A 14,382-nucleotide genomic window follows, 5' to 3' on the forward strand; every position below is an offset into this window, starting at 1 on the left:
AAGATCAGAGCTGTCAGACCTCAATACCCTGTCAGTCACACTGTACAGAAGCTGGAGTCCCCAGATGACCTGATCCTAACTGGCCATCAAGAGAAGTTCACCTGCCTTATTGGGAGTGGTGAGCATGGTATGCTTAGTGTGTGCATTCTGTTTTGGTGATAGAGGTTAAGGATATTACTGTGTAAAGCTCTTTCACTGGTAAAAGACCCCATAAACCCGCCATAGATTATGCCTTGAGCCCTAGCAATTGGGTATGGATGGCCTGGACCCCTATGAACTGGGAAAAGGTGGGGGTGCCTAAATCAATCAGGTTATGCCTTGATCCCTAGGAACTAGGTAGAGGTGGGGTGTCCTAGAGTGTGCGGGTAACAAATTTAGGGTAGAGTTGGGTGCCTTATACCTTGAGCACACGGATGGGTAAAGGTGGGTGCCCTAGAGTGTGTGTAACAGAGAATTTTGTGTGGGTAAGAGCTCCTAATCCACTCAATAGGGACAGGCCCCAAAGAGATCCTTGCAGGGCTAGAAGGGTTCATTCCTCTCATTCTGAGCACTGGCAGTTGAGCGCTTGTGGGCCTCTACTCTGCCAGCCCTCTTGTCAAGGTGTCTCTGGAGCCATGAGTGAGGAGATACAAGATGCAGCACCTTAAGGATGCTGATGAGACCCAGCTCTAGAGAGTTCTTGCCTAAACTGATTAAACAATTTAGCCAGGGCCTCGCAGACTGGGACCTGCCTGAGACTCAGCCCAGACAGCACTGAGGCATCACATGCAGGCTGGAGGGAGAGAGGAAGGAAGCAAGTGGCAGAAACGGCTCTTTTGGCCCGCTTGTGCTCCCTGCCATTCATTGCACAGGCTCCCAGCTCCGGAACTTGTTGGCTCCCCAGCTGCTTCTGGAGTCCAGGCAGCAGCCCGGCCAACAGCACTTTTTCTAACCGTGCTTAGCTAGAGGTGATTCATGCCCTCAGAAGGAAAAGTAATCCGTCCAGTTAACTAGACCAATGCAAACTTGAGCCTGGATCACAGCAGCACACTCTACATGGGGTAGCATTTGGAAATTCCAGCTAGTGCCGGATGCAGCACTCATGGCGGGCAGAATATTCCACCAGCACTCAGATCTATGCTGCTCCTAAATCACTGGGTTAGATTTGAGCCCCACTTGGTTTGAAGTTAGCAATAATCTTATTCATAGTCTCTCCTGGTGGATGAACAGGCTCCAAAACAGCTTGCTATTGAGGGTATTATAATCCAAGTGGATTAATTGCATAAGAAAGTTTATAATCTTCATTTTTTTCTGTAATATTTGTAATTGAATTAATTCTACATGTGCGTAGGGAGCACATGGTCAGAAGACTTGTGGAGATCTAAATAAACCAAAATATGCTCCTATTGCTTTAATCACTCTTGTCTGACAATCAGATTTTCTGCTATCATCTTTCAGAGTAACAGCAGTGTTAGTCTGTATTCGCAAAAAGAAAAGGAGTACTTGTGGCACCTTAGAGACTAACCAATTTATTTGAGCATGAGCTTTCGTGAGCTACAGCTCACTTCATAGGATGCATACCGTGGAAACTGCAGCAGACTTTATATACACACAGAGAATATGAAACAATACCTCCTCCCACCCCACTGTCCTGCTGGTAATAGCTTATCTAAAGTGATCATCAAGTTGGGCCATTTCCAGCACAAATCCAGGTTTTCTCACCCTCCGCTGCCCCCCCCACCACCACAAACTCACTCTCCTGCTGGTAATAGCCCATCCAAAGTGACTACTCTCTTCACAATGTGTATGATAATCAAGGTGGGCCATTTCCTGCACAAATCCAGGTTCTCTCACTCCCTCACCCCCCTCCAAAAACCATACACACAAACTCACTCTCCTGCTGGTAATAGCTTATCCAAAGTGACCACTCTCCCTACAATAAGAAAAGGAGTACTTGTGGCACCTTAGAAAGCTCATGCTCAAATAAATTGGTTAGTCTCTATGGTGCCACAAGTACTCCTTTTCTTTTTGCGAATACAGACTAACACGGCTGTTCCTCTGAAATCTCCCTACAATGTGCATGATAATCAAGGTGGGCCATTTCCAGCACAAATCCCGCCCCCACAAACTCACTCTCCTGCCTGGATTTGTGCTGGAAATGGCCCAACTTGATGATCACTTTAGATAAGCTATTACCAGGAGGAGAGTGAGTTTGTGTGTGTATGGGGGTGGGGGGGTGAGAAAACCTGGATTTGTGCTGGAAATGGCCCACCTTGATTATCATGCACATTGTGAAGAGAGTGGTCACTTTGGATGGGCTATTACCAGCAGGAGAGTGAGTTTGTGTGTGTGGTTTTTGGAGGGGGGTGAGGGAGTGAGAGAACCTGGATTTGTGCAGGAAATGGCCCACCTTGATTATCATACACATTGTGAAGAGAAGTACTTGTAGCACCTTAGAGACTAACCAATTTATTTGAGCATGAGCTTTCGTGAGCTACAGCTCACTTCATCAGATGTATACCGTGGAAACTGCAGCAGACTTTATATACACACAGAGATATACATCTGATGAAGTGAGCTGTAGCTCACGAAAGCTCATGCTCAAATAAATTGGTTAGTCTCTAAGGTGCCACAAGTACTCCTTTTCTTTTTGCGAATACAGACTAACACGGCTGTTCCTCTGAAACCTTTTCTTTTTGCGAATACAGACTAACACGGCTGTTACTCTGAAACCTGTCATTGTGAAGAGAGTGGTCACTTTGGATGGGCTATTACCAGCAGGAGAGTGAGTTTGGGGGGGGGGGGGGGGGGGGGGCGGAGGGTGAGAAAACCTGGATTTGTGCTGGAAATGGCCCAACTTGATGATCACTTTAGATCAGCTATTACCAGCAGGAGAGTGGGGTGGGAGGAGGTATTGTTTCATATTCTCTGTGTGTATATAATGCCTTCTGCAGTTTCCACGGTATGCATCCGATGAAGTGAGCTGTAGCTCACGAAAGCTCATGCTCAAATAAATTGGTTAGTCTCTAAGGTGCCACAAGTCCTCCTGTTCTTTTTGCTGTCATCTTGTAAATGATTTTCTGCATTACTGTAACACTCAGCAGCCCCAGCCAGAATTGGTGCCCATTGTGCCGAGTGCTGTACAAACACAATAAGAGTGTAATCACTGGTGGAGGCACTATCGCGATAGGAAAACGACCGGATGGTGAATATGGAACACAGCTGGCGACGGGTGAGACAGGGCCACATACATTAATGTACACCTTGGAGACCACACTAAGGCATTACTAGCCACGATCACAGCTTCCCATGGGCAAAAGTGCGATTAAAGCAACAGGAGCACATTTTTGTTTCTTGACCTACTTTTTGCCTTCCATGCACTTTTCATTCCCCCAAGATTTTGCTAAAACTTTCCAGGGCCATTCTGCTCTGGGCAAAGCCCAAACAAGCAACATTTCAGTGGAAAAAGTGCAATATGCAAAAGTCTAAGCATGAGAAGAGGGGCATATGAGTGGAAACTTATCAACTGGAGTCCAGGGTAATAGCTTTATATGGCATTGTTTGGACACAATCTGTACAGGGCCTACATGGCCCACAGCCCAAGGATCCAGGTCCCTGCCTCTCAGCAGGTACAACGGACAGAAGGCACATTAACAAGGAGACTGCTCTGAGTGCATGGCAGGCATGAATCAGTGGGAGAACAGCTTGCTTCTGTGCTCTGTACAATCTGGACAGTGTAAGCCTTCCCAGGGAACCCTCTCAGTCACTGTCTCCTGCAGCATCTTTCACTAGCTGAAGCAAGTGACCTTGATTCAAAAAGTAGGGCAAGAAACTGCTAGTTAGAAAGGGGAGGATTCAATTGTAAGTGAAAACTAAATAAATGGGGCCAGGCTAGCACCTCCCTTCCCCCCAGCTCCACATACATGGCTGGGCTGGCATTCCCCAGGTCAGGCTGGCTCAGTGACTATGTCCCACATTAAGATCCTTTTGCCCCTTCAGCTTTATGTGTGGTCCCCACCTGCGTGGTTATGGATCAGGGAAGCCCATCCCACTGGAGTATCAGGGTGCATGTGTGTGAGGTCTCCAGCCATCACTGTGGGGCTGGTCTCATGCTGGCTCAGGCCCCACTTGCTAGACTACTCTAGCTCTTCCCACTCTGCAGCTCTCCAGGCAGGGGAGGCTGCTGAGATTTCACAGCTTCCTGTATCTTAGCAACGTGCTCCTGCTACCACCAACTGTTCCACTTTCATCTGCACACAGGGGAGCTGGGGGTCTGGAAAAAAGTGAGTCTCCAAAGGCAGAACAGGGCCAGGAGCACAAAGTGCTTTCATCAGAGCATTCAGGCTCTGCACAATCTCCTCCTGAAGACAGTCTGGCCTGCCCACCCCACTATCCAGAAAGCATAGAGCCCCTTTCCCCCAGAAAAGGCACAGCCCAAGCCACTAAGAGCAAGGAAAGAACAGCTTAATCATTCAACACCCGAGCTCTGCTCTTCAGTGCCCCTTATCCATCAAAGCTACCTCCCTTCCAGCACCCCCATTGTTCCACTCAGCTCTCCCCACCCCGGGTGCCTTGCAGTCAACATCTCCTTCTTCCTTCTGACCAGCCAACAAGCAGCCTTAGTTTGCAAATGCAAATTTTGATTCCTCATTTCTACTGATAGGTTTCAGAGTAGCAGCCGTGTTAGTCTGTATTCGCAAAAAGAAAAGGAGTACTTGTGGCACCTTAGAGACTAACGATGAAGTGAGCTGTAGCTCACAAAAGCTTATGCTCAAATAAATTTGTTAGCCTATAAGGTGCCACAAGTCCTCCTGTTCTTTTTGCATTTCTACTGAGTTACCAATCCAGATCACTCTCCAGCAGCACTCCCCCGTTTGCTGTGTTTCCCCTGAACATCTCTCACACTGAGACGGGGACCTGATGCCAGACCTCACTCACATCAGTATGAAGCCACTGGGCATTCACAAGGGTGGAGAGACAGGTGATGGTGAGTACATGCTGAGCGGTTCAGTGTAGGTGAGGTACGAATGTTTGCTGTAATACTGCTTTCAGTTTGCACATCTGGGCCCTGTGCTCCAGCAGCCCCAGCTTAATGCTTTCAAGGCTTATTGTGTGAGACTTGCTTTCAGAGGGATAGCCGTGTTAGTCTGTATCAGCAGAAACAACAAGGAGTCCTTGTGGCACCTTAGAGACTAACAAATTTATTTGGGCATAAGCTTTCGTGGGCTAAAACCCACTTCATCAGATGCATGGAGTGAAAAATACAGTAAGCTGTATATTCTATTATATATATACATATACAACACACACACACAGCACATGAAAAAATGCGAGTTGCCTTACCAAGTGGGGGGTGAGTGTTAACGAGGCCAATTCAGTTAAGGTGGAAGTGGTCTGTTCTCAACAGTTGACAAGAAGGGGTGAATATCAAGAGAGGGAAAATTACTTTTGTAGTCTTAATGGGGCCAATGCAATTAAGGTGGACATCGGCCATTTCCAACAGTTGATAAGAAGGTGTGAGTATCAGCAGAGGGAAAATTACTTTTTATAGTGACCCATCCACTCCCAGTCTTTATTCAGGCCTAATTTGATGGTGTCCAGTTTGTAAATTAATTCCAGTTCTGCAGTTTCTCGTTAAGTCTGTTTTTGAAGTTTTTTTGTTGAACAATTAAGTCTGTTATTGAATGTCCAGAGAGACTGAAGTGCTCTCCTACTGGTTTTTGAATGTTACAATTCTTGATGTCTGATTTGTATCCATTTATTCTTTTGTGTAGAGACTACCTAGTTTGGCCAATGTACATGGCAAAGAGGCATTGCTGGCACATGATGGCTTATATCACATTGGTAGATGTGCAGGTGAACGAGCCCGATGATCTGGCTGATGTGGTTAGGTCCTATGATGGTGTCCCTTGAATAGATATGTGGACATAGCTGGCAACAAATTGCTTACTGTATTTTTCACTCCATGCATCTGATGAAGTGGGTTTTAGCCCATGAAAGCTTATGCCCAAATAAATGTGTCTCTAAGGGCTTGGCTACATTTGCGAGTTACAGCGCAATAAAGGAGCCCCGGGCGCACTAGCTCACTACCTGTCCACACTGGCAAGGCACACAGAGCGCTCTGACTCTGCGGTACAGGGCTGCTGGTACTCCACCTTGGCGAGTGGAATAAGATTTGCTGTGCCCCAGCTGGAGCGCCGCGGTGCCAGTGTGAACGAGATGTTGCATTACTGCACTCTGATCATCCTCTGGAAATGTCCCATAATCCCCTTAAGTCAAGTGGCCACTCTTGTCATTGTTTTTGAATCGCTGCAGAAATGCGGATATGCCCTTTGAAAGCTCCGTTTCTGACAGCCGGCTACTTATCTGCTCTGAGACAAAGCAAGCCATTAGTGTGGAATGCTGTGTGTGTGAGAGAGGGGCTGGGGGAAGGGGAGGATCTGCTGCTGTCTGAACTTACAAGACAGCATGCTGACATGCTCTCAGCCCCCCAAAAACTCACTCTCTCTCTCCCCACATACACACAACACATTCCCTGTCACACTCCACTCCCCCCCCATTTGAAAAGCATGTTGCAGTCACTTGTATGCTGGGATAGCTGCCCATAATGCACCACTCCCAATGCCGTTGCAAGTGCCACAAATGTGGCCACTGAAGCTGTCAGTGTGGACAGACTGCAGCGCTTTCCCTACTGCACTCTCCGAAGGCTGGTTTAACTCAAAGCGCTCTACATCTGCAAGTGTAGCCATGCCCTAAGGTACCACAAGGACTCCTCGTTGTTTTTATGTGGGAATTGTAACTTTCCAGCCATGTCCCTCTTCCCCACCCTTCCTATGCTGCAACAGGGCCAGTGTTGTGTTCCTGAATCTGCCTCAAACAATATCCCGAGAGGTGTAATTGTCCAAATTATCCCAATGGGATCTTGACTCTGAAGCCCAGTGTCATCATTCATTATTTTACTACTGATCATTTTAGCAGAAATAGCCAGTTAATGTGCTGATTCCTTGCTGTTGAAAGGGAGGGCAATGAGGAGTTCAATCCCCTCCCTCTTTCCCCCCAGTTATGAAAGAACTGACTTTAAATTCAAAAGAAAGAGGAGTTGCCTCACTCCTGGGTGCCAAGAACTCAAGCCATCTTTCCCTAATCATCAGTCCCCTTTATGGATACAAAAATATACAGCATATTGAAAATGTGACCACTTTGTAAAACAAATTAATGTACTATGAAATGAGGCCCTCCGTACTGATTGTATTACTTACGCTTCATATCTAATAAAATAGAAATCTCAATTTTTGAGTTTATTAATCCACATGTGCACTTTGAATCCTAAAACTGCAAGCTCCGTGGGATGGGGCCAGCTTTTGTCCAGCACTACCCAGGACAATGGAGCCCCATCCCAAATCGGGTCTGGGCACTAAACACAAAGACAGTACCGGCCACATATCCATATCCGTTAGTATAAAACCATCTCGGAGACAAGAGATTAATCCTTGGAGTCTGGGTTCTGAGATAGCACCATGTCCCCTCTCAGAGGCACTGAAGGAACATGACCCGATTCCCAGAGAGTCTGGGCAATTATTACTGGGCCCGATTAGAACCAGGTCACTGGGGTCTTTGAGTGATGGGCCTGCAGCATTTGGGGCAGTTCAACTGTGTTTGGAAAGATGCCCCCCTTTTATTCGCTGCCCCATGGTCTGAGTGCAGGGTCATCTCCGACTGCAGAGAGAAGCAGGGGTCCCAAACTGGTGTTCCAGGACCCAAGGGGACAGTGCTATGGACACTTCCAGCCCATGAGATTAGGGCTCAGACTCGCAGTGTCTCTGCAGTCTGGAGGCAGCCCTGCTTAGATCAGTGGTTTTCAAAGTTTTTTCTAGGGACCCAGTTGAAGAACATTGTTGATGCCTGCGACCCAACGCAGCTGTGGATGAGGGGTTTGTGGTGTGGGAAGGGCTCAGGGCTGGGGCAGAGGGTTGGGGTGAGGGCTGTGGGGTGGGGCCACAAATGAGGGGTTCAGGGTAGGGGATGAGGCTCTGGGCTGGGGCAGGAGGTTGGGGTGTGGGAGAGGGTCAGGGCTCTGGGCTGGGGGTGCAGGCTCTGGGCTGGGGCCAGGGATGAGGGGTTTGGGGTGCAGGAAGGGGTTCCAGGTTTTGGGGGGCTCAGGGCTGGGGCAGGGGATTGCAGCACACTGTTACCTCCGGCAGCTCCCCGTCAGCGGCGCAGCCAGGGTGCACAGCGGATTGCGCTGCGCCCTGGAAGCGGCCAGCAGCAGGTCTGGCTCCTAGGCAGAGGCTCTCGCCCGCAGGCACTGCCCCAGTTCCCATTGGCTTGAGCCAGTGCTCAGGGCAGGGGCAGCGCGCAGAGCCCCGTGAACCCCCTGCCTAGACGCCGGACCTGCTGCTGGCCACTTCTGGGGCACAGCGCCGTGTCAGAAAAGGTAGGCACTAGCCTGCCTTAGCTGGGCAGCATTGCCAACGGGACTTTTAACGTCCCGGTCAGCAGTGTTGACCAGAGCAAGGCGACCCAGCACTTTACATGCCGGGGACCCAGTAGTAGGTCACGACTCATGGTTTGTAAAACCCGGGCTTAGATCATGAGGTGCCCGGAGACATAGGGGTAGGGGGCACAGACACTCACTCCCCCAGCAATTCCATGGCTCCTCCTGCTCCTGGGGCCCCTGGCACTCATTGCCCCCCACTTGGGCTGGAGGACGAAAAGGGCCCCACCTGCCAAACACCCCCACCACGGCCCCCCTCAACCGTGCCTGCTGCTTCCATTCGCCCTCTAATCCCCGCCATTCCACCCTTAGGGCCCCCACCCAAACTGAAAGAAAAAGAGCCCCACCAGCCAGATTCACCCACAGATCTAAGTCCGTGCTGTCACTGCCCCCCACCCTCAATACCCCCATCCTGCCCCTCAATACTCCCACAGGCCCCAACCCCACCCTCAGTACCCCCACAACCCCTTTCAGTACCCTACAACACCCTCACCCACAGCACTCCCACAGCCCCCTCAGCATCCCCACCCTGACATACCCCCACGGCCCCCCTCAGCATCCCCACCCTGAAATACCCCCGTGGCCCTCCACCCCGCCCCCGCCATCAACACCCCCACGGCCCCCCTCAGCATCCCCACCCTGAAATAACCCCGCGGACCTCCACCCCCCCCGCCGTCAATACCCCCACGGCCCCCCTCAGCATCCCCACCCTGAAATACCCCTGCGGCCCCCCCCTCAGCATCCCCACCCTGAAATACCCCCGTGGCCCTCCACCCCGCCCCGCCGTCAATACCCCCGCGGCACCCCCTCAGCATCCCCACCCTGAAATACCCCCACGGCCCTCCACCCCACCCCCGCCGTCAATACCCCTGCAGCCCCCCATCAGCATCCCCACCCTGAAATACCCCCGCGGCCCTCCACCCCGCCGTCAATACCCCCGCGGCCCCCCCTCAGTATCCCCAGCCTGAAATACCCCCACGGCCCTCCACCCCGCCATCAATACCCCCGCGGCCCCCCCTCAGCATCCCCACCCTGAAATACCCCCACGGCCCCCCCTCAGCATCCCCACCCTGACATACCCCCGCGGACCTCCACCCCCCGCCGCCGTCAATACCCCCACGGCCCCCCCCTCAGTATCCCCAGCCTGAAATACCCCCACGGCCCCCCCTCAGCATCCCCACCCTGAAATACCCCCACGGCCCTCCACCCCACCCCCGCCGTCAATACCCCTGCAGCCCCCCATCAGCATCCCCACCCTGACATACCCCCGCGGCCCCCCCCTCAGCATCCCCACCCTGACATACCCCCGCGGCCCTCCACCCCGCCCCCGCCGTCAATACCCCTGCAGCCCCCCATCAGCATCCCCACCCTGACATACCCCCGCGGCCCCCCCCTCAGCATCCCCACCCCGACATACCCCCACGGCCCTCCACCCCGCCATCAATACCCCCGCGGCCCCCCCTCAGCATCCCCCCCCTGAAATACCCCCACGGCCCCCCCTCAGCATCCCCACCCTGAAATACCCCCGCGGACCTCCACCCCCCCCGCCGTCAATACCCCCACGGCCCCCCCCTCAGTATCCCCACCCTGAAATACCCCCACGGCCCCCCCTCAGCATCCCCACCCTGACATACCCCCGCGGACCTCCACCCCCCCCCGCCGTCAATACCCCCACGGCCCCCCCCTCAGCATCCCCACCCTGACATACCCCCGCGGACCTCCACCCCCCCCGCCGTCAATACCCCCACGGCCCCCCCCTCAGCATCCCCACCCTGAAATACCCCCACGGCCCCCCCTCAGCATCCCCACCCTGACATACCCCCGCGGCCCCCCCCTCAGCATCCCCACCCTGACATACCCCCGCGGCCCTCCACCCCGCCCCCGCCGTCAATACCCCCCACTCCCCTCAGCACCCCCCTGCCCTCACCTCCGTGCCCCCCATTCACCCCCAGCACCCCCACTTGCCCCCTCGGCCCCCCTCCCCCCCAGTGCCCCCGCAGCCCCCCGGCCCGCTCCCGCCAGCGCCCCGCGCTTACTGCGGTGCCAGCAGAGCCCCAGGCCGTGGCGGGCGAGCCGGGGGCTCCGCAGCACGGCCCGGCCCGCCGCCCGCAGCGCCTCCATCGCCGCGCTCTGCCGGGCCGCCCCGGGCGGGGGAGGCGAGGCGAGGCCAGCGCGCGCTCCCGCCCGGGCCCCCGGGGCACGCTGAGTCGCTCGAGCGCGCGCCCGGCTTTGGGGGCGGGGCTTGCTGCGCGGGGTCAGGCTGCCGGAGTGGGCGTGGCTCGTGGGGAAGGGCGCGGCTAAAGGTTGGTGGAGGCGGGGTCTGCGAAATGGGCGGAGTTTGTGGGTGAGGGCCGTTGCAGGCGGGGGCGGAGTCTCTCCACCGAACCCTTCCGTCGCCCAGAGGCGCGGCCTGGCTGGGCGCATGCGCGGCGCGGGGCGCTCCCGGTGACGCAGGCTGCTGGGGTGCTGGGTGTGCGCGTGCGCGTGCCGCCGGTTGCTGTGGTGTTCGGCCGGCGGTTACCGGGGCAACGCGCGGAGGCGGGAGACGCGGAGCCCGAGTGGCCCCGGGATGCAGCTGCGGCACGTACGGACGCTGCTCACCCCCCAGGTCAGCTCCCGACTCGCGGGCGCGTGAGGGGTGAGGCGGGTCCGTGGCGGGCGGGCCGCCTGGAGCCTGGGAATCCTTCACGCTCGGCCCAAGGGGCTGCGGAACTCCCTGCCGCAGGACGTGAGGGAGGCCCAGAGCCCGGCAGCCGTCAGAGAGGGGTCCGCCCAGAAACATGGGGGCAAATGCCGACGCCCACACCAGGCTCGGGCTGCGTTGCGGGCCCTCCAACGTGTGGTAGTGCGCATCGGAAAACGTAATCCCCAGGGAACATACCGAGTGGTGGGCTCTGAATTAGCTGTTACCCCTCCAGAGGAGAGGTCTTGGAGTCAGTGGCGATTAGCCAGGCTGGGCGGGGATGGGGACCTGCGCCTCTGTTTGCCAGATGCGGGAATGGGTCACTGGACGGTCTGTTCACTCCCTCTGGGGCACCTGGCCCTGGCCCCTGTCGGCAGACAGGACACTGGGCTGGACGGGCCTTTGGTCTGACCCCGTCTGGCCACTCTTATGTTCTAATGGACCTTGCTCCAGTCCAGACTGGCAATGGGCGATGTTTTCTTCCAGGATGGTGCTGCAAAGGTCACCTGCATGGCTTGGTCCTACAACAATGCCAAGTTTGCTGTCTGCACTGTAGACAGAGTTGTGCTTCTGTATGATGAACATGGAGAGAGAAGGGACAAATTTTCCACCAAGCCTGCTGATGCAAAGGTAAAGAGATTGTTTGTTTGCTTCTGTGTAACTGGGCACCCGACACTCTTGATCTGTGACACACTGATACTTTACATGCTGCTATGCAGGGCAGTTTTTGGCAGTAGCAGAGCAACTTGTAAGTTGCTCCATACTTTTCAGAGGGCTCATAACAGCTTGAAATGCTACACCACATTCTGCATAGCCCCAAAGCACAGCCTTAAATGTTGCTCCCATCAGAGTACAACTATAGGCCCAAACTGTTCCTATGCTGTTGTAAAGGGGACAGGGGAGGGAATGCTCAAGCAATATTCTGTATAATTATACCATCCCTACTTCCTCGACGTCAGCTGAACTCTTCGTTGAAGCAGAGGCCAAAGTTCTGTCTTGTCAAAACTTTTCAGAAAGTATGACACAGAGTTAAACCTTAGAGAGACTACTGTACGCTTTCTTCATAAAACAAGCAATGCACACGCATCACATTTTATATAGTATAAAGTACTGTAAATAGTTTTTGGAATACTAGGAATAACTTTTCAAAAAAACTATTAATAAATCTACTGATTTTCCTTATACAGATGTTTCCCCTTTTGTTTTTGTTACCTTATATTTGAATGTTTGCATCAACATTTTTTTTTATATTTTAGCACACACATCAAAACACATTCCCTTTTGAACTCTCTTTTGAGATGATTTTTCAGTCTTTATAATATGATCATAGTGTGTACTGTGTATCACTTGGACTTTTCAGAGCTTGAGAAATGGCAGCTTTTCAGTCCTTTTAAATGCTTCACAACCGTGTCAGCAAACAAACAGCCTGGAGATATCTACAGGTAGCTTGCATTTCAGCATAGCTGACTGGTCCTCTTGGTGGCTGGTGAAACAGAGGTCTGTAGTCTGTACCCAAAATGATACAGGGGTTGGATCAGAATATAAAACATCAATTTCATAAGAACATAAGAATGGCCATACTGGGTCAGACCAATGGTCCATCTAGCCCAGTAACTTCTCTTCTGACAGTGACCAGTGCTAGATGATTCAGAGGGAATGAACAGAATAGGGAAATTATCAAGCAATCCATCCCCTGTCATCCAGTCCAAGCTTCTGGCAGTCAAAAGTTTAGGGACACCCCGAGGATGGGGTTGCGTCTCTGACCATCTTCATAGAATCGTAGGACTGGAAGGGACTTCAAGAGGTCATCTAGTCCAGTCCCCTGCACTCACGGCACAACTAAATATTTTCTAAACCATCCCTGACAGGTGTTTGTCTAACCTGCTCTTATGCCCTATTTATGATCTATTTAAATAAATAGTATTCTATTATTGTTTAACAGTGCAATTAAAACTGCAATTAATCGTGATTTCTTTTTTTAATCTCACGATTAATCATGATTAATTTTTTTAATCGTTTGACAGCCCTAAAATAAAGTTAAAACCCTACTGGTGCCAAATTAACAAACTATATCAGATTCAAGCAAAGTTTCTCACCATGTGTTTTCAGCAGTCTTACTGACCAAACCCTGTAGGTCAGAATTCCTTCCCGCAGAATCCAGTGAAGGCTTCCTTTGTTGCTTCAGGTGTAGAGAATGCGATGGGAAAGGGAAGAGAGAAGGGTATACTGGGATGTTCTCCCTTCCTTTTTATAGTTTCAGTCCTTCCATTTGTAAAACATTTCCAGCTGGATACCAGGAGACAAAAAGTCTATGCGGAAGTACATTCCCTGCGGCTTTTTCTCATCTATTTGAGCTTCCTGTGTTTCCCCTTCCTGCTTGATGACTCTGTTTACTGCAAATTAAACAGAGCACACATTCCTTTGTTTAGGACAGACCTATTTGCCAACTTCTGCTTGGGGAGAGCTGTGATTTGGAACATGTTAATAACATCATACTGGAAAATCTTATAACTTCACATAAAATGTTGCCATGCATATTTTGCCAGGACAATAATGACCAGCAAATTATGAGTTTTCAAATGATCCTTCACAAGGCATACTTTGTACAAAGATGATTGCAATAGTGTTTAGGGCTTGGACCCAAGGATACATTCTTGTATGACTGTTCTTATATCCAGTGTATGTGCCATCCACCTACCTGTGAGTGTGTATACCTGTGTGTGTGTTTAAGGGCTGCCACTGTGAGAGTGCATGCTTTTGTTTGTGGTCTGGCAGTGGTGTTTGGCCATGTGCAGTCGTGGGAGTAAGCTTGTGCTTCTGTGTGCATGAACACAGCAATAGGGAGCCATATCTCTAATTGCCTAGCATGCATCCAGTTAACAACTTGTACAGAGGGAGAAATCAGACTGAGCTAGCAGGTTACCTAATCCTTCAGCTGGCTCTGCTTTGCTGGGGTATCTCACTCACACTGACCCACCCGCATTCCATAGATCCCAAGGCCAGAAGGGACCATTGTGATCATATAGTCTGACCTACTGTATGACACAGGCTATAGAACTAATTCCTAGGATGTAGCTTTTAGAAAAACATCCAATCTTGATTGGAAAATTGTCGGTGATGGAGAATCCCCCATGGCCCTTGGTAAGTTCCAGTGGTTAGTTACTCTCATTAACCTCCCTGCTAGATATTGTATATAGCAGCAATAACCCACAGCCAGGTGCCTGGC

General features: G+C 52.0%; 2 protein-coding genes across 12 annotated transcripts in view; one reads left to right on the forward strand and one right to left on the reverse strand.

The window, feature by feature from the left end:
* LOC125634859 (low density lipoprotein receptor adapter protein 1) overlaps window positions 1-10,627 on the reverse strand; it is a 31,465-nt gene extending 20,838 nt beyond the window's left edge. For all 9 annotated transcript variants that reach the window (XR_007356081.2, XR_007356080.2, XR_012667509.1 and 6 more), the window contains exon 1: window positions 10,510-10,627. Coding sequence is in view for 5 of the 9 variants with exons in the window: in XM_075126238.1 (XP_074982339.1) it covers window positions 10,510-10,594 (85 nt within the window). In the remaining 4 variants the exon portion in view is untranslated. The remainder of the gene's footprint in view (window positions 1-10,509) is intronic.
* Window positions 10,628-10,899: 272 nt separating this feature from the next.
* Window positions 10,900-14,382, forward strand: part of IFT172 (intraflagellar transport 172) — a 146,132-nt gene continuing 142,649 nt past the window's right edge. For 2 of the 3 annotated variants that reach the window (XM_048846170.2, XM_048846172.2), the window contains exons 1-2: window positions 10,900-11,081; window positions 11,643-11,786. In XM_048846170.2, coding sequence (XP_048702127.1) covers window positions 11,043-11,081; window positions 11,643-11,786 — 183 coding nt within the window. In that variant the 5' untranslated portion in view covers window positions 10,900-11,042. Of the gene's footprint in view, window positions 11,082-11,176; window positions 11,335-11,642; window positions 11,787-14,382 lie in introns of those variants that run through there. The other variant, XM_048846171.2, reaches the window with a different exon arrangement.

The sequence above is a fragment of the Caretta caretta genome, chromosome 3, assembly GCF_965140235.1.
Source record: "Caretta caretta isolate rCarCar2 chromosome 3, rCarCar1.hap1, whole genome shotgun sequence".
NCBI lineage: Eukaryota > Metazoa > Chordata > Testudines > Cheloniidae > Caretta > Caretta caretta.